The sequence below is a fragment of the Acanthisitta chloris genome, unplaced genomic scaffold, assembly GCF_000695815.1.
Source record: "Acanthisitta chloris isolate BGI_N310 unplaced genomic scaffold, ASM69581v1 scaffold17107, whole genome shotgun sequence".
Lineage (NCBI taxonomy): Eukaryota > Metazoa > Chordata > Aves > Passeriformes > Acanthisittidae > Acanthisitta > Acanthisitta chloris.
The window spans coordinates 24,472-45,500 of record NW_008681116.1 but is presented as its reverse complement, the minus strand read 5'-3'; the positions used below and the strand labels follow the sequence as shown (position 1 = coordinate 45,500).

General features: G+C 37.3%; 1 protein-coding gene across 1 annotated transcript in view; it reads right to left on the bottom strand.

Moving 5' to 3' along the window:
* Nucleotides 1-1,179: 1,179 nt before the first annotated feature.
* Nucleotides 1,180-21,029, bottom strand: part of UCHL3 (ubiquitin carboxyl-terminal esterase L3 (ubiquitin thiolesterase)) — a 32,649-nt gene continuing 12,799 nt past the window's right edge. Inside the window, exons 5-7 of the mRNA XM_009077987.1 lie at nt 6,387-6,462; nt 3,203-3,261; nt 1,180-1,906 (exon numbers count right to left, since the gene is read on the bottom strand). Of these exons, the coding sequence (XP_009076235.1) occupies nt 1,823-1,906; nt 3,203-3,261; nt 6,387-6,462 (219 nt within the window). The 3' untranslated portion in view covers nt 1,180-1,822. The remainder of the gene's footprint in view (nt 1,907-3,202; nt 3,262-6,386; nt 6,463-21,029) is intronic.

Below are 21,029 nucleotides of genomic sequence, written 5' to 3'. Positions count from 1 at the left end.
CAGCTCTGAACTGCACTTCCTCTCTTTCCTCACCTAAAAGCACTTGAACTATGTTAACTATGGCTTACTTTAAATGTAATCCTCCAAGTCACCTTTATCATAAAATATGCAATATCCCAATTATATTGTGACAACTTTTGATTTTCCTGATATTAACAAGAAGACAATGCAGCTGGTTTGGTTACTAAAGCCTTTGATTTTTATTAAAAGCAAGTTTCAGGCCTTTACTAATGAGCATAGCAACATAAAGCAAGTCTTAATGATACTGTGTTTTACTGGGATGAAAAAGTGCTCCAAAATAGAAGCTCATTAGTGTTGTTCTCCCTCCCTTTTCCAAGCAACTCACTTATAGAAAACAGACTGTTGTTGTTAGTGGACTCTCCAGGTGACATGTTTTAGACCGACATGCCAACTTTTCCTTTAGAGTGCAAAAGATGTCCTTAAGCGATAAGAGACTCCCAGGCCTCTTTCTTTTCTATACAGAAGGAAAACTCTGCCAGACTGCTTCTGGCATAAGCCCATTCGTATTCCCTGCAATGACAATTGATAGAGAATGAAAACACCCTCTGGGACACAGAGGGTTCAGTTTCCTTTGGCAGCAGGCTTGACTGGAAGCAAACCTGAATTATTCCACTTCAAAGGAATGAATAAGGAATATTTTTCTGGAATGTCAAAAACACGCACACTAACCAAAACCAACCTTCACAAGAATCCTAAAGCGTAAGATTACTGAACCAAAAAAAAAACCCCAAACCCAAACCATCAAAACAAACCAAAACCAACCACGTTGTTACTAATTCAGGGGTAGAACATGCTCAACGGTACCTTAAGATCCAGTGGGTGAGGTGGGAGGGGTAGAACAAGGGAAGGGTATCACATAACATTCAGTAATGCCACCTGACAAACTTACGATATTCCTAAAGGGGAGATAAATATATGACCATCATGGCTACCTTAAAATCTATAGTCTGTTTCTGGTTTTGTTGAACAAAACTTCATTACAACAATCATTACTTTTCTATCATTTATTTCAGTTAGCTGAGATATTTCACACTGCTGTTTTCACCTGTGTGTGTGCCCTCTGCAGTCCTACTATTTGAACTAGTTAGTGTGGCTTTTCTGGGGCAAAATAATCCATGTTGTTTTTCCACATATACAAATAGCAAACATTGGTTTAACTGAAGTTTTTTTACAATTTATTAACTTTATTAGTCTTGAGAAACAAAGTTAAGTTTTATTCAAAATGTAAAGGTTTAGATAATTTTAAAATGTTAGTGCTCACCAACAGTAAGAACAGTCCTTTCCCTGCCTTTTTTCCTCTCATATATTTATTTATAAATGATGCACTGAAAAAATGCTTTTGTCCTTTGAGTCACCTGAAAAAGATCTTACAATATTCTTGCACCATTATAATTAAAATATGGAGATAGCCTCATATTTCCAGTTTTTAACCCACTTACATATCACATACTCCACTCAAAATGTTATTTGTGAATGACACAAATTATAATCCTGCTCTGAACTAGTTTGTCATTATTATAATGAAATATCACAGACAGTAATTCCTGAAAGTTTTAAGGGGGTGGAAGGGAAAAAACCCACCACATAGAAATCTCGCACAAAATGCATGCCTGTATATAAATACCCAAAGTTGCTGTAGGAACAAGCAGCAAAATATAGCAAGGACAAATGCAAAGTTTATTCCACGTATGCTACAATTAATCAACATGTTAGGGAAGTATCAAAATTTGTACTATTAACATATGGCAACGGTTTTATTGTTACAATACATTTCAATAGATTAGCCTCACTGGAAAGGCTTTTAAGCTGCAGACAGTGCAATTGCATTAAATCTTAATTCTTCTGGGTCACGCTCCATGAATTTCTTGCAAACTTCTATTGCATCCTAGGGAAAAAAGGCACAAACAAATAAATACAAAATGAAAACCATCATCTTATCCATACTTATTTTGAAAAATAAAAGCCCACAACAGAAATACGAAGATATGCTGTATACACACTATATTCACAATGATGTTTCCATAAAGGTTTACTAAATAGTGTGACAAATCCACATAAACTGTATTTCTGATGTGAGTTACCACTATTCAGGGTTATTTACGGTGCTCACATGGGCAGCCTGAGATAACAGAACTTTTATGGAGAACCTTAGCAACAATGATTTTGTGACTGAATGTTACTTTGTGTCACAGATGTGTTGCTTGTTTGAGTTTCTAAATGCATCTCTGGAGTTTGCCTTTACTAGTGCTGCTGCATTCAGAAATTTTTCCTTTGTTTCAAGATGAATCTAAGCTGTGTGGGGTAATTGAAAGACTATAAGTAATTCCTTCATCTAGCTTTAGGGTGCAATCTGGAGAACATATGTTATCAGTAAAACAGAAAAAAGCCACAGAGAAGAAAGGAAAGCTTTATCCAGCTTCATCCCCTGTCCAAACAAGCACAAATTGTATGCAAACTTTAGAGACATTAGTCTATGCTACTAAACTATAAAATATTTTTGGATTTTGTTTATTTTTAGTTTCTCTGGTTTCTTCCTTTTGTAATGCTAATCCAGTCTGGATATCATAGAAGTCAGATCTCTGCACTGCCTTCTGTCAACTTTGACTTCGCATCACTCTATGGGGATGACAGCTCATCCTCCCAACTCAGCGTATCCCTTTCCAGTTCATTTCTCAACTAAACACAGCTCCTGACACAAAGAAGCACCCAAAAGAAGCCATGAAACTGGAAAAGAATGATTATCAGCAAGGGTCAGAAAGGAAATCAACTTCTGTCTAGCATGGCACCTATCGAACTATAACTAAACCAAAGGCAATAAAATGAGAAAGTCTAGGTTTTCTATCTGACTCCATCTCATCTACAATTTGAAATGAGCAGGGGTATAGGAAAATATCAGCATAGAAGACAATTCAGCAGTCTGATCTTCTGTTATGGTCAACCCTTCTCACATTTCTTCTTATGACTCTCTCATCCAGTCACATCATATTCCAAAACAGTTTTTAAAACTAAGTAAATTTAATTTTGTCTCACCATCCCACTCGCTCTACTCCTCAATCCAACCAGGATTCCAACAAGTCCAGTAGGACTTGTATAAATATTTTTATACGTAAATTTCATAGATTTTGTGGAAATACAGCAAGAATTTTGTATAACCCCGTTCAAGAAGGTTCTTTATGCTTACCTCTAAAAAAGAGTCATCGCTAGTTTCCCCATGGTTTATTGGAAATGGTTTACGCCCATCTGTTGAGAGACAAAACAGAATTGAACACCACATTTATCAAATTATAAAAGCCTCATTTTTCCAGTTAAAACTACTTGAACAATTTTTTGTACTTCACTGTTAGAAATGCTATCTCATTTTTCATAAAGCACACGTGCAGATAGACATTCCCTGGTCTCTCCTCCACTGCTGACTGCTTCAACCAGTGTCATTATGTACAGTCTGTGACATTAAAAAAATAATCCAATCAAAAATATAAAATATTTTTAAATATTTTACTTGAAAACTCCAAGGCTGTAAGTTCCTATTGTTTTAGTGCTGCTGTAGTACTTCAGTTTTTCAAGTAGAGTAGAAAAATTTCAACTACGCTTGATGGATTACCTGGACAGACAGCTGTACATCTGTGGTCTGTGACAGCTGTGACCAGGGACACCACAACAGAACAGGGTAACAAACCCACCAGTTTGAAGACTCTGGCATAACTGAAAAGTCCTTCCCATTTAAAATAAATTAGCACACAATCCCAGAAGCTCTAGATATTATGTACTTTGGTAGCATTTAAAAAAGGGTTGCCATAGTTATTTTGTTCTCCCGTTTGCAGTATAGCAATGCCCTATCGTTCTTGGCATTTAAAAAATAATTTCATTCATGGAAGTATGCTTCAGGTTACTTGCAAAGAGTTAACAGGATGAACACATATGCCAGGGTATCCTAAGTATTTGCTAGATCAAAATCCCTTTTGGCTCTGTCCTCCCTGTAAAAGACTTTTCCCTTCCCAAAGATTCAATCACAGTTGACAATACTTCCAAACTACATTTTCTGTAACTAAAAAATGATTTGAGGTTAAAAAACTTTTGGATGAACAAGAGATTCATTATCGTAACAACCATGACTGAAGATACAACAATGCAAAACCCTCAGAAAATACCAGGAAAATAGAAATGAATGCCCTGTACTGTTGCAAGCTAAGTTTGATTCGATTTTGGGGTTTTATATACATCTTGGCAGAACAACATTTTAGTTTCATGTGCCTATAAATAACGTGTTTTTTATGGTAAAAACATCCTAAGCATCATCCATGTGCTTCCTTAGCATTTTCTGCCTGCCAAAGCCCACATGCTAGCCACTGTGACTGAAGCCAGTGAATCAGTTGAAAAACCTTCTCCCATGTTCCTACTCTTAAGTAATTTTTGCTTCCTTCTGCTGGTACAGACAAGTTATTTTAACAACAAAAGAAATAACACTATTGGCATTCCACTGTACAGCAGAGCTAAATGGCTCTTCTTTTTCTAATTCTTCTACTTATTTTAAGACAAAAATTCAAGTGTTTTTTTATCTTGCATCATACTTACAGAAAATAGCTGAACATGGTTGTCACAGTATGTAGTGTGCTTTTTATGCACAATGAAAACGTATCATGGAAATAGCAGCACACAACCATCCATCATGCCTTCAAATTCAGAGTCATAAAATATTTATATTGCATCCTACAGTACTCACCTTTCTCATCTAGTTCACTGACAGACATACAGCATCATAAAATACAGAAATATGTGCCCATTTTTCATGACATCCCTGGTAATACCCCTTAGGTAAGCACTTCTTATATACCTCTTATGCCCCAGGTTGTGACTAGTTGTCACCTGTTAAGGGCATTGCTTAATTACATGCTAATATTCAAAAGATGAAAATGTTATCATCATAAAATACTGCAAAAAATTATGTTAGGAAAAGACCAGTGACTTGCAGTTTTTAAATGCTGATCTACTTGCTAGTTTTCTAAAGCGCCTGCAGCAAAACCTGGTTGCCCAGCAACATATTTAAGATTGGAGTCATTAGAAAATATCTGAGCAGAACAATCTGAAGAGGGAAAAAATAGCTGTAATTCAGCAAATAGAGACTGTGTTTTTACAGTTAACTCTCTAGTGACCAGACAAAAAAGTTGAAGAAAACATGACCAGCCTACTACAAATGAATTGCAGAATGTCAGTATCTGTTAGTACCCTGACTAATACTTTCAGTGTAAACTGTACTATGCCACTTAATAATATGGCTAACATTTCTAAAGTGGCATTCAGTTAAGTGACTACCTCCACGAACAATTCACACACATAAATGTAGCTACTTTCCACTGAAATTCTGAGTGTTCATCAATTCTTTATTACTTTCTGTCCCTATAAATCGTAACAGCAGTTTTGAAGCAGTCTAATATTCTGTACCATTTTATCTTAATAGGAAGGAGCTGAGGGAAGGAGAACTGAAAAAAAAACCAACCCAAAAAACAATGGGAAGATGAAATGCTAGGGCTTGGACATTAGGCCCAAGCCAGAGTTGGCTTACAGATGAATCCTGACCATCTAGTAATTGTGCTAGGGGGCTAAACTGCTAATAATAGATATAGATTGAGCAAGCTCTTTATGCTAGCTGTTGTTACGAATGAACCAGCTGTTTGTAATATTTCAGGGAATTTGGACTGGTAACTGTTGCATGGTCCTGCGCCAAGGAAGCACCAAGGTCATGCAGTTACCTGCTGAATGCTTTAGGAAACTCCACCAACTGTGCCCTGGGCCCTGGCCAAGCCCTGGCCTCGGGTGGGCAGAGGAGAATACCATCAGGGTTCTTCCGCATCAAATTAAAACCAGTGCAGGCTATTTGATTTGGCCTATAAAAGCTCTTGCAGCGCCTCTGGACACCTCACCTACCAGTGGACACACTGAAGATTTCCCAGTTGCTGGGAAAGGCTCTCCAAACCCTCACTGCAACCAGGGGCTCCCCAGTGACTGTGGGTCAGGATGATGATAAAGCATTAGGGCAATTGGTGATGTATCTTTCTTAATCACTGTTCTTTCTTATATGTAGTAATGATTAGGTGCATTACCTTTCTTACTGTCTTTATTGCTCTTTGTGCTGTTTGTATTAGAGCTTAGTAAACTAACCTTGTAAAACACCAATAATAAAATAAGCCTATTCTTTCCATTGGTGTCTGTGCTATTTCTGTCATCCCTGTCAACTCGCAGAACAGAAGGCTGCGATGTACCTAAGGCCTATATAACATAAGTCATCGCTCTGAAACTTTGACAGCTAACAGCATTCCTACTTGCATTTTTTTAAACAGATGGAAAGAGCAGATAAAAAGTGTTCTTACCCAGTTCATAGAGATGACCTCCTACATTAACTAATGCAATAAAGTGAAGGTCTACTTTTTCATCTATACTTGGTGCCTGCAAGACAAAACAAGACAATAAGAAATTGTGTTCATAAAAACTCTTGTCACAATACGATTAATGAGCACATACCATCATAATATGCAAAACACTTGGACAAGAGAAATCCCAAGTGAGAAGCACATTCTCAGTCTGTACAGAATGGCAGAAGTCACAGTGGAGAACATTTTGGAATAAAAGAATCTGTCTGCCACGTACAGATCTGTGAGAATCCATGCAGGAAAGTATCAAAGTATTTACAATCATTGCAATACATAAAGACTTCATTTTTTATTGCTGAATTATAAGTAGAATCAGCTCAATTACATTAATGGCAAAAATAGACATTCATATAAATAGCAACCCTGTCACGAGGCCATCTCCCCATAACAAAGTAATGCAGGGCTGAACTCTGAACCTGTAGTATTTTAGAACTGAAAATATTCACTTGATCAAAATAATTTTTTCCTCATAAGCCAAACAGAGTTCAGTTAACCTGAAACAGCACATGTCATAGGTGGAGAGGAAGGAAAATAACCAAAACTGCCTAGACTGAATTTTCAAAGTGGCATCATATCCAGTGACAGCATCAAGTGACATGACATAAAAATGATAAAGATCTATCTAGCCCAGTACTGCGTTGCCAACTATAGCAAGTAAAAGCTTTCTCAAAAGAAAAGAGGGCATGTACAGCACAGTGGTCCATCAACACACATCCCCAGTGGTTTCTGAACTTCTGAGCCAAGAGGTGAATCACCACTGTTGTGTTCAATAGCAATTAATGGTCTTTATTCCTCATCAGTCTGTCTGATCCACATCTGAACCTCAATCCGCAATTTAAGACATTTGAGTGCACGAGAAGAAGCACCTCAGTTTTTCTTCAAGGATCGGACTTGTGTGAAAATATATTTCACATCATTTTCTTTCATCTTGTAATTACTGCTAGCCTTATGTGAATTTCGTAAAAGAGCCCAAAATAGTAAAAAAATAATTTTTCAGAAACTAACAGTCACATCAGCTTTCCAAGACTGGCTTAGAAGTTTCCTTTTTCCTTATGGTCATGAGAAAAGACTTTAAAAGAAGATCTAAAATGAAGAAATTTAGCAAACCACCAGAACAATAAAGCAAAGGACAAGAAGTCACTACAAGTCCTTCATTACATGAAGAAGGCCAAAGAACACAGCATTACAGAGGAACTGCCAACAGCTTACAGAAATTCTATGTAGTGAGCTCAAAAACAAGAGAAAAATAAAAATAAAACAAAACCCCACACAACCTCCCTCAGTCTCATTTGAGATTCATCTCCATGACCAGTTGAAGTGTGAGAGGCAGAAATACTCTGTTTCATCACTGCTTCAGAGAGCACAGAATGGAGAAAGCATATTCCAGCTGCTGAAGATGAGGCAGCTATCAGGGGACAAGAGACCTTTTCACCACAACTCCAAGGAGTCTTTTCCCCTATGGCCTAAGTGAAATGCCTTATAAGAAACAAGCAGCCTCAAGAACTTGGCTACCCCAGTTTCAAACTTTGAAGGACCACAGGTTTCCATTAACTTCCTGAAAACAACACAAAACAGCAGCTAACAACCAATGGCACCTTGTTGTTACTCCCATTGATCCATCAACTTTTTATGGTTGTGCTGGCAGCCAAAGCTGCGCATCCTTGTTAAATCCCACTCTGCCACCTAATTCCCTTCATAGATGTATGACTTGCAAGGCTGTTCACTCATCAATTAAACCCACCAACTGGGAAATCTGGGTTTATGGAATTTCAGGGTTAAGGAAAGACCACTGCCTGTTAGCCTCACTTTAAAAAGGAAATGTCTCAGCATTTAAAAGCTTGCATCTCAACATACTCTGCCTGGACTCAAGGTGACATGAAGTAGAAGAGCGTGAAGTATCACTATTTCAGAAGCCTGTGAGGTGCTCAGGATTTGATTTTGATCACATTTAGAATAAGACAGAGTTGTCCCTTTCACCATTTCAAAGGTTATGTTCTTTGTCAATTCCTAATAAACACCCTGTCTATAGAGACACACTTGGCATGCTTGGAATGCTGAGCCTATATATAGATAGAAGATGGATAAGGAGGGCATAAAAAAAAAGCATGATTAACTTTTCATAGATTTTACTTAGAGACATCCTGCTGAGTTTTTGTATATGGCTGATCTAAATAACATGCTTTCACTGTGTTATTGCCACAACCTGTGAGAAATGCTGGTTTTACATTTTGAATCCCCCAGCCTCAGAGAGAGAATGAAAGCGCCATGCCGTTATTAAACTTTCTACCATATGTTCTGATGTAGGCAGGCTCCTTCCCTTGTGATTTCTTTTCATCTAACATAGATAGTAGCCAATTTACTATAAAGTAGATCTGTTACATTTCTTGAGAATTTAGGATGAAAAAATTTTTTGACAGAAAACTATTTGCATCATCATCAGCACAGAGAAACAACAGGGCCTGAATAATCATGATGACTTAAACTCTGTATTATAAAAATCTGTTGCTTATAACTTAGGCAAACAAGTAACTGGATTAAAATTCCACAATGTGATGAGTCTGATTCAAAAATCACCCCCACCCCTTCCCTCTCTAGGGAAAATATCCCAAGACATGCATATGCGCGCGCGCACACACACACATGCACAGGAGACACCACTTGAAAAGAAGCCTAGTTAGGCCAATTTTTACTTCACTGGAAACCGAGAAATTCTAACACTTGAACCAGAAGATTTTAAATTTCAAAGGAATGGAAAAAAAAAAGAGGGAATGTCAGCTTCTTTTGTGGTCTCCTAGAAAAGCTATACCTTTGGCCAAGTTGTCAGGCTTCTAATAAAGAGACTCTGTGAATGCTTAAAGGAACAATAGAACACAGCTTTAAGAAGTCTGTCTGTGCATTCATCACTAGGCAGTATTTTCAGAACAGTTACAGAAGATTTTCTCATTACTCATGTCAAGATCACAGTAACACAAACATCACTCAAGTGTCGTAATGACCTGTTCCTTTAGAATTTTTCACTTAGATTTGAAAGACTCTATGTATGCATGTATGAACCACAAGGAAAGAGAAAGACATAGGATGATTGTCCAATCAGGATTCAGAACTAACCTATGGGATTCAAGACTCATTTTTTCAAGTCTTCTGAAGAGTTGTAGTGCACAGTGAAGAAGATTCATATTTCTTGCCCATCCAGAAAAGACAGAAAGAGGACAAAGATCAGCACCTTGGGTAGCTTACAGACGTTTGCTATGGTTGCACCCTTAGTATTAGTTACTCAGAAGTAACTTTTGGTAGTATGGGTTAGTAGACATCACTTTTCCAATTTATCGCTTCAAAATAATTAAAAAAAACCCCAAACTGAAAAATAAAGACCAGGAGACTTGAAACTGATTTGAAGAGGAAGAATACAAAAAGTTCAGTCTTCAAAGTGATGGTTCAGAGAACATCATATCAACCATAATCTTCTCCCAAGGAACTGAGCTAATGCTCAGTGATAATAATATAGTGTATCTTCATCAATACCCAGTCTCACATACAAAGTGACAACCAAGGTTGTTGTGCCCTCTACTTTTGGATACCACATAAAAAACACTTAAATGATCGAACCTGGGTTTTCAGAGGATTTGGCTGCCTTCTTTGCTAACATGGACATTCAAATTAATAAATAACTGCTGACTGCTGTGAGAAGTCAATTTTAATTGACTTGGCTCAGATCAATACCCATTAGTTCATGCTGTTGAAACAGCACCTCTGTATTCCTTTCTCTATTCTTCACTAGCAGATTTCAAACCAGTAACTAAAATGGCACTTCCCAAGACAATACTATACAAATGATAACCCTTCCTACTCCCTCTTGTACTGAGACATTCCTTTAATTTTACCTTTCACCACCGCATGCTGCCCTCTCCTCATGAACTACAACAGTCTTCTTTCTGTTGTAGTTGCACTAACCTTCAGAAACTCAGTGGTACACCCCCATCACTGTTTGCCCAATCATATCAACCTGCCTAATAAAGTATATTTCATCACCTACACAGTTTATCTTGCAAATGCACTTAAACCATTACCCCCAATCTAGAAGTCAGTATTCAGTTTTCACGCATTTGAAATTCTTTGATCTTCAAATGTTGATAAGTTAAACCAAAACTGCTCATCAAATTTGATGTGCAACTAGTTTCTTTTCCCCAAAGCTGCATTTCTGGGACTAACTCACAATTGGGAAAAGAATAAATGTCTTGCTCTCATGGCTCGACTGAACAAGCTTCACCACATCCTGCTAGAAGTTATTTATGAAAGACCACATTATAAAAGCAAATTTAATGTTACATGACAGATTTCAGGCCACTTCTTCCAACTAAATATTGTATTTTTATTATTTCCTTACACTTCATTTTAGGAGAAAGGAGCAAAGCAAGAAGCCTCACAAACTGGCATCAGGAGTCTGTCAGGTTCTGGAAGACGACCACTAAAGACTGATAAGGAAAAGACAGCTTTGCAGAACCTTGAGGAATAAAAAATTTCAGATACATCTGGTCACGACAAAGTCACTGCAGTCTAAGAGAAGAAAAAGCCTTAGGATGTTAACTATACAAATTCATTCACAAGCATTTACAAGAAGACAAGCACATTAAAAAATGAAGTTTATACAGATGAACACTAGGTATGGTTTGGATTCAATAAATTCTGAAGTAAAGAGGAAAAAGTAATGCATTGCTATTGGGTAGATTAGGCATCTCTAATTTCCATTTTTCAGCTGGGGCAAATATCCTGTGTAGGACTGTGAAAGGCACCCAAACCCTGGTTAAAATACTGCAATTAAAGCAAAGACCACTGGAATAATGATCACGAGTCTCAGCAAGATTGTTTCTGGCTCATTCTCACAAAACGGTGACATCTCTATTTAGGCTCAATACACTGCAGTGTGCTTATTGTAACTGAAGTGCTCAGCTTAATTTAGCTCAAGGTTTCCCTTACCCAGAATAATGAAAAAGAATTCTATAAGAAAGGTAACGAGGTGCTGTCTTGAGTGCTGGCACAAGAACAGACAAGTTCCTCTGCCAAGCATTGCATTATGTATTTTCTACATTATCTATTTTCTTGGTAGACAAGCTGTCTCAAGCTTATTACTTCCCTGTCCCCAACTATAGCTAGAAGATCCAAGTGCCAGGTGAGGTGCAATTCCAAGCTGCAAGACAGTGGCATGTGATTTTGAATGGGATGATGTCAAGCAAGAAGGTGAAATTCTATCTGGATACAGAATGTTTCTACAAACACAAATCTCCTTTTAGAGGGATTATTCAGCAGTATGCTGCTCAAAATAGTTATTCCCTGTTTTTTTCTTTGAAGAACAGGAACTTTAATCTGATCTAGAAAGCAAAGGGGATGAAACAAAAAACATGCTTTCAAATTTGAGAACTGTAGGAAAGAATCATAGAATTAGGAGATTGTCTTGATACATAAAAGGCAGCAAAATAATCCTAAAGCCACCAGAGATGTTAAAAGAACAGGTGACCTGGAAGAGTAAAAGTATGTGATGGGGATGAAGAAAAGTCAACATTACTAATGAAGGATGTTGTTACCTTAGCTTAAAAAATTGTCATATTAGTGCAATTTAACAGATTTGTATTGAGCATCTCAAGACACTATTTTCAATTTTTTTTCCTATCACATGTTCTTAATTCATCTGAAGATCTACTCAAAACAGGTGTATTGGGTCTGCTGAGATGGAGTCCATTTTCCATCCAGGAGCCCTCACAGTGCTGTGCTGTAGCTGGAAAGGTGTTGATAACAAACCAGTGTTTTGGCTACTGCTGAGCCAGCAGCATCTCCAACCTTCCCTTCTCACCAGTAGGCTGGGGGTCAGCAAGAACTTGGGAGGGAACATAGCCAGGACAGCTGACTCAAACTGACCAAGGGGATATTCCATACCGTATGTCTGGTCGCTATAAAAGCAAAGATAAAGAAGTAGGAAAAGAGTGAGGACATTCATTATTATGATCTTTGTCTTCCTGAGCAACCACTATGCATGATGAAGTTCTGTTTCCCAGGAAGAGGCTGGACAATGCCTGCTGATGGGAAGTAAAGAATAAATCTTTTGTGTTCCTTTGCTTCCTCATGAAGCTTTTGCTTTATTGAACTGCCTTGACGTCAACACATGGGGGTTTTTCCACCTTATTTTCTCTGTGCCCTATCCTGCTGAGGAAGGGAGTGATAGAACAGCTTGGTGGGCACCTGGTGTCCAGCCAAGGTCAACCACCACCGAAGTCAAGTAAAGCTTTCAAGTAGGGACAGTGCTTTTATTTAAGGAGCATAAATTGAGTCTCCCATCATTAAGACTTTTGCTCTAAATTTTGAAACAATGTATTTTCTCTCTGTCAGTGTTTTAGCAGTAGAAATACACTTAGAATACTAGAAAGTTCAGCTGTGTTTTAAACACAATATACAGGATGCTTCTCCTTCCTCCCCCTAATTTTAAAAGCATAAATTTCTTAACAAAAGCAATACTAGAACATTCATTAATTGGTCTCATACAACACTGAGACCAATTCAGACTCTTTGTACATCTAGCAAATTGATCACAGCTGTACTAATACTACTTGTTGACAGGACAAAATTTGAACAACAAGGTAGTATTTGTTATCAAGCCACCTGAGGCAGCTTCAATGCCAAAATGCTGGCTGGTTTCTTACATTTAAACTAATTTACATGTAGCTTGTGTGTTCTTATATTTTCTTGGGAAGGTATATTATGTAACAGTGTAAAGATGAGAACATTTTAGTTACCAATAAGTATCAGACTGTACAGTATTCACTGATAAATCTTTGCATACAGGCCTTACAATTTTTATCTGTCAGATGAAGACAGGGTCTCGGGGGAGTTAAGGAGTAATATTCCCATTCTGCCAGATACAGTTGTACTGAAGGCTGTATATTTTTTAATTAATTTTTTGAACATGTTTAAAGCAAATGCTCACTCCTAATGGATGAGAAGTTCTTTTTCGACATTTTTTAAAGAAAATAAAACTCCCAACTTGCTTTTCTACTATAATCACAACAGACGATGCTATAAAGTACATCCTTGGATAAGTCGTGGTTTATTTAATGTTGAAGTAAATTCATGCTTTTGTTCTAGGCAGCACACCCAAGCTCAGGTCTACCTTGGTAAGTGTTTTGTTACAACAAGCATATGCAAGTCAAATGCATACAAGAACCCGGTTTCAAATCACAGAAATGTAACACAGAATTTTCCAAGTTCTGCTAAACAATAAACCCCCCAAGTAAAATGCAGATGTCTATCAATGTTAATGAAATAAATATTAAATGGGAGGGGTAGAAGCATGAGTTGGGGAGAACTTCATTCTGTGCTTAACTGCACACCACCTCAAATCCTGAGGTGTTTAACCAGCTCCACATGATAACATCAGGAATGTTCCATAGTTCTGAATATTACACGAGAGCTAGATATTTAGTAATAGTAATTATTATTTACATGAAGAGAAAGGAGTCTGGGAAAAGGTCTCATCTTGAGATACTTATCAGGGTAAAAATATAAAAGCTATAAAGAAATGGAAGCATTTGGCCACTAACTTTTAGTAGCAGTAAAACATAATGGATTTCCACATGTGGAAAGACAGATGTGAATGAAAATTATTTGGACCACAATCAGATTAGTTATTTCACCTCAGTAAAAAAAATAAATCCACATACCTCAAAGAAGAATTTCTAGTAAAATAGGTGAAATGTGGTCATTATCAAAGAATGATAAAAACAAAATCGATGCCCCAATTTTGCTTTTAAGACAATTCCCTTCTACATACCAAGATTAACTTTTTTATTCATGTGTGTACTAGAAGTACAATCATTCATTAAAAGAAGGATGAAATACTACTAAAGACCCCTTCAGTTCAGTGTTTCTGTTGGTGGTCATAGGACAGTTTAGAAATATTTGCTTTTCTGTGCATGTAATTTTTTTCTCAGATTTTCAAGTTATATTTGGGCTCTGAAAGTGAAGAAGGAAAAAAGTATTTGATGACAAGCTTTTCTTATTAGAATGCCTTCACCTTCGATTAGAATGTCTGCCTGCAAGCTGGATAAAGAAACAGATGTCAAGTGAAATGTAACCAGCCCCTTGAGATTACAGGAAACATTTCATCTTTACTGAAATACCCAGGGACTATTAAGCAAGACAATGAAAGAAAAGGAGACTAGGTTTAGGATATGAGAACTTAAACCAGGTCTCAAGCACAGAAGAAATAATGTCATGTGACAAAGAATTAGAAGCCCCTTGGTTTAGCATATCCAAACGAAAGATCATGAAGATGAGGTGAAGAGGCTGGATGTGGAGCCTATGGCAACAAAAAAAGCCACTTCATGAAAGGCAAACTTCCCTTATGCTCTGAAAATGATTTGGCATGTGAATTGAATCAAAAATACCTGGACAGCAAAGCATGGAATGATGTACTTTTGCTGTCTGACATGGGGCAAAGGGGAAAAAAAACAAAAAAGCAGGAAGAAAGAAATCCTAAGAATGGTTGAGCAAAGACCCCAACACAAAATGATGCCTTGAAGACTGAAGTTACATGGCAGAAGGCCAGTTGTGTCAGAGTAAGAGAAAAGACTGAAGATGGACTACACTTACAACAGAATGAAGCCCCACAGATGGAAGGCGTATCAAGGGCCGCCAACGACGCAGACGGATTGACGGACTGGTAGCCTTTGCAGGACCTACATGATTACGTTTGGCCCAGGAGAGGGATGCAGAGTGACACAATGGTGAAGCCTTCGTTCTGCTGTGGCTAACCTGAGGCTGCGATGAGGATGGTGGTGAAGACAGCGAGGACGATGACGACTACATAAACATTAAAAAAGAACATACTTAGCCCATTTCAACTCGAAGTAACATCCCTAAAAAGGCAACTGCAAAAATGTCCACTATTTAGTATATTGCCAAGAATGTGCTGAATTTGAATGAAGAGACAAAAGAACACTGAGAATAAGCAAAGACATGGTCCAAATCTGAAGTTTATAATCAGATAAACTAGAGGTTATTCACACCCAGGGAACTTCATAATATGAACACAAGTTAACTGACTCATTCGAGACAGACTGTTGGAAAGTGAAGAGGGAGGGCATTTAAGTATCATCTCATGGATGGAAGAGTTGAGAACAGAGAATGAATCAATTTGTCTACAGCTGCAAAAGCTGTGAGCAACAGTTTTTTGGTAATTTGGGAAAGCTAGGTTGTGCCACTCTGGGATTTAGAACGAAACAAGTAACTACTGTAACAAAACCCAGAGTGTCTTTACTGTTTCACGTCTAACATAAAGGAAAGCAAAGGAAAAGGGAAGCTTACCGTGGTGAGGTATGCAACTTCCTAAGTTTTTCACCTATTCTTCTAAAATAGCAGGCCAGTGGCAGTACTGCCATTAACACTCAGGATCCCTTTAGTATCCGTGGAAGCAGTAGGACTATGTTAAACCATTCAAATTGTTACTATTAGAAGAAAGACCACAGAAGTATTAAAAATGACTCTCAGTTCCAACTGACAAAGTTATAGTAAATATATTAAGACCAGAAAGGACCATTGTGATGATTTAGTTTTGATCTTCTGTCCCACACAGGCCACAGGATCAAACAAGTTCAGGTTATGTTTGGATGAGAACATACTCAGAACAACAGCAAACATTCAAGCTTAACAATTTTTGTGCTACTGAAATAAATCAGAACAAATAAAAAATTCAATCAATCCTGTCCATAGCTACAGAAACAGTAAGTAACATACTCATACAGTTTACTACATTTGTGTTAAATGAAAAGGCAACCTTTCTAGCCCTGCTTAATGAACACAGAACAATGAATTACATTAGTTGATCTGGCCACAATATCAAACCAAGAGCTCACCTTCAGCTTATTATCCACTATTACTTTCCCCTCTGAAAACATAGAAAAATCCCCAATATCATCTTCAGCCTTTCAGAGAACTCCTCACCTTCTCTCAAGAAATAAACTTTATCTTTTGTCCTAGTTACACAGTTTTTATTTGGCGTCAGAAAAACGCTCCTTTGTTTGAAGCTAACCTGAAGGGTAATCCAGACTGTCTTGTGCTTTACTATCTCTTGATCTGCGTATAGAGTTTGGGGTGTATTTTGATCATAGAATCACAGAATGGTTTGGGTCGGAAGGGACCTTAAAGATCATCTACCTCCAAGCCTGCTGCCATGGCCAGGGACACCTTCCAACTAGGCTAGGCTGCTCAGGGCCCCATCCAACCTGGCCTTGAACACTTCCAGGGATGGGACATCCACAACAGGTCTTAGAACTAATCCCTGTGGAGACCCAGTAGCAAATACACTTATCTGCACTGAGACCTGCCAGCTGCTTGCAAATCCATTAAAGTTATGCAGGCAGAATTGAAACTGCAGCTCCTTAAGATATGTCCCAAATTACACATTCAATGGAATGACTCTAGTAAGGGCTGTGAAAACTGAGCATTACATAGTTTCTCTGAAAAAAATTATTTTCACTTATTAATCCATGCATAAGTGCCAGTCAAAATTATTTACTTCCATTGTGTTATTTATATTTCTGAAGAAAATAATCTTAGTTCTCATTTATCTTCCTTTTGCTATCAAGAGTGGGACAATGATTCGGTTCTTTCTGCTCCCATATTGCTGACCTTAAAGAAGGAAGACAGGGTTAGGAATTCTTCATGAAGGGCAAGCATCAAGTACAGTAGAAACTGTAGAGCTGAGAGATAAACATGGAGTGTTACCAAGTCTTATAACCTGTCCAAAGAGTAAGAGTTTTCCACAGGTTTGTCACAGGTTTTTTGTTGGTTTTCTTTTTTGTTGTTGTTTTCTATTAATTTCAAGCCCTCTGATCCACTCCTACATATCAGCAGCTCCTCATAAAGAGGACAAAACCAGAAAGTCTCCAGTCTAAAAATGCAACTATATGAATAAAGAGAAATTTAGCAATGAGAATACTTCTATACTTCTACAAGACAGAGAAGTTTACAAGTGTTTAATTGCTATCATATTTTATCTGTGCTACTGGTTGGTTTTCTTGGTATTCTTCACTTGAAGAACTGATCTAAAATGAGACATTTTACATTTAGATATCATATCAGATGGCTTTTAAAAACCATTTATTCTCAGCTTGCCTAAGAAAATTCCAAAAGGTGATGGATCAAACACTACTTCCAGAAGTCCTCGCAGTCCACAGACCTCCCTATGGAGGGAGGAACCTGTAAGATTACAACTTGCTGTGGGGCAGAAATTTAAGAACTTTACTGACTAGACAGCTCATGATAAAAGCCAAGAGACACTACAGTATGTTTTACAATTTTGTAAGCTGCTGCTGTCAAAACAGACAAGAAACCAAAAAACTTGCTGAGAGTAGGAATTTACTCTGGCTTTGCTGCATTCCATTGACTTGAAGCTGTTAACTATATACTTTTGCTCTGAAAAAAATCTTATCTTGTAGCACTCCTGGTGTAATTACTATGAGACCATTTATAAGACTTTGAACAATACAAAATTTAAGATTTGTTTAACAGTACAGGAATGACTAGAATATTCAAAGATTTTTACCATTTTTACCACAATTTTACGCATTTACCATTCTTAGCGATTGCACTTACTTGTCTTCTGGCCAATATTGCAAAAATATTGAGAATATATTAAAAATTCACCTTGCCTGAATGTAATGAGACCAGAAAAGGCTTTAGGTTTTCAAAATTGAATTTATAGCCTAGAATGCAGTCTAAGGCAACTAATATTTTAGTATTTCTAGTCAGTATTTGTCCTCATTTTGAATTCCCTTCATTGAGTCTTTTTATCCTTTATTTCCTGCACTAGTGGGTGGCCTAGTGAGATCAACTAGGAGAAACTTCCTCCCTAATGAAAATGGATGGAATACAGAATTCTGGAAAAGCAAAGTTAATACTGGATTATGGCTAATTAACAAGGCTGCAATAGCAAAAAAATTCTACGATTGCTTTAATCATAAGCGCAAATTAAGCTATGTCAATTGAAGATGTTTTCAACTGAATACTAAATAAATAAATTAGAATTACATGCCAATATTACTATGAAATTAATGTTAAATAGACATCTCCAAACAAAGGATAGAGTCATGCAGTTCACATTTAATTTAAAATGTGCAAGACAAATCATAACTTGAGACACTATTCAAACAAGACTTATTTAACAACTAGAAACTGCAAAGAAGAAAGAATTGGTCTAACTTCACAAGATGAAAAGATCATGGGAACATATTCCTGTGCTGAAAATTATAGCAGGTCAAATATCTGAAGTGGTAAAACAAAACCCCTGAAACAGAATTGAATGTTATTGTCATATAAACCAGCTAAGTACATTAGGTCTATGGTTCATAATGCAAAAAATACATTATAAAGAAGTTAAAATCTTGATGGAGTAGGCCTAAAAAATGTTCAGGCAATCACCATCTGCTCCAATCCAAAACTCAGTCCTATATATAGCTGCTATTAAAACTAACGCCATTTAAATCTGGTATCTGAAAAGAATCACCTATAAAGTTTGTCAGGCACCAAGAGCTATACTTTTGCACATCCCTGAAAGTGCAGAAGTGTGACAGTGCTGAGGAGCTCATGATTTAGCTCACACCGAAACTTATCAGGCTCTAGAAACAGGGATCTGCCTGCTCATCTTGTCTGGGAAGCCCAATCCAACAAAGTATCTCAGTCCATGCCTAATGTACTGAAGACCTCACAGGAGAAAGCAGCATCTGGTATTGCATGATCATTTCTTTCTAAGAAGAAATACTTATTACCCATTAACTTACGAGAGGTTACAAAACGTCATCTATCTGGAAGCTCAGTGGAAGGTTCAAGCCCATTCCCTGCCTGTCAGCTAACAAATTAAAGCTGGGATTGTGGCTTTCTTCTTTCCTCCATTTTGAGGTTGCATCACTGTGTAGAAAGAAATGCCAATTGCACTGGGACAGAAATCAAATGAGCTTTAACTGCATAACAACATCACTGGAAACTTGAGAAACAAGAGGAGATACAATACTTTTGGTCCTGATCATTGTTTCATGTGCACAACTCTGGGATCAGGGGCCCTGACACATGTTCTGCATCTGCTCAGTTGGTCCATAAGTGTGTAGTAACTCCTCCCAACAAACTGTGGCCTTGTTATACAGTTCTCACACAGTAGGCCCTGTAGCAGAGATGGGAGAAGGTTGAAGAGACAATAGAAAGTGCAACTTTTCCAGACAAATGGGCAACATAAGAGTTATAATAGCTTTAAGATTATATTCAGAGAGGATGTACTTAATACCTACCATTTTCCCCCACCACCTTTTGAAGCTTTTTTTGTTTTACTTAAGTAATTGCTCATTATTGAATTAAACACAATGTTTTAAATTATCTGTATTACATTTCAAACTCTGTTTTTCTTCCTTAGAAGTCATTATCCTTAGTAAGCTTTTTACATGCAAATTTAATCTATGTGTCATACTGTCTGAAAAAATCCTCTTCCTCCTTCCTTCATGACTGTTTTTAATCTTTTAACAGCATTTCAAACCTGTTTTGATGGTGGTGGTGAAATTTTGAGAGACATTAAGTTCTTTCAAGTTTCTATAAGAAGATAAGCAGCCAGACAGAGAAGAGCAGCCTGACAAAGGAAGAATTCCACAGAGGCAGAAGATGCTTCATGAGCTCATCTCCAAGAGTACACTACAGAATTCACATGAACTAGAGGCATTACGAGTGTTTGGACTGCAAGAAGCGCTTTGTTCCTAACTAGAACTTCCCTTACATGCAACAAAAGCCTGCCCAACATGCAAATTCTTAGAAAACTAAGGTTCATAAACTCCAGTCCTCACAGATCTACTTGTTTTGTCAACACTACAATTGTCAACAGCAACATGTACAATAGGTATTGAAACAGACTACAGTGTTTAAACCAAACTGTGCTACACCTGCTAGCTGATCAACATCTACACCAGTAAGCGAGTTAGTCCTTCTGCAGCTGGTGAAAAAGAAAATATTTACAGTATTCTCCATGTTAGTTTAATCCATGATTAAGAATGGACAATATCCCAAGAGTATTACTTTGCTAGACATACAGGTAAAGACGAGAAAAACGGTGAGATCAGAGCACCCCAAAAAAAAACTTTCCAAAATTAGTGACAATTTATCTCTCCCTGAAGACTTAAGTCCCATGACCTATGTTAGGCAAAAGACAAGCTATATTATCACAATGGTGACTTCTGTGATCAAAAATTTGTGGAATTACAAAAAAAGAATGTTTCAAAGGTAGGGAGCTCTGCAAAAGCTAAATTAATTAGATCTTTTTTTTTAATATTTTTTCCTCAACAAGATTTTTTTTCTTAAATAAACAGAACAGCATTGTTGCACACCAAATACTGTACTTTTAGAGCACTTCCTTGAGCAAAGTCAGTTGATGCAACATCAATTCTCTGAGTAATTTTAGCCCACTGTCTAGCTTCACTTATATTGGTAAAATGTTAGAGGTCTTAAGAACAGTAAATTCTTATACTTTATTTTCCCCCAAATTAGTGGTTGGATAAAGAAAAA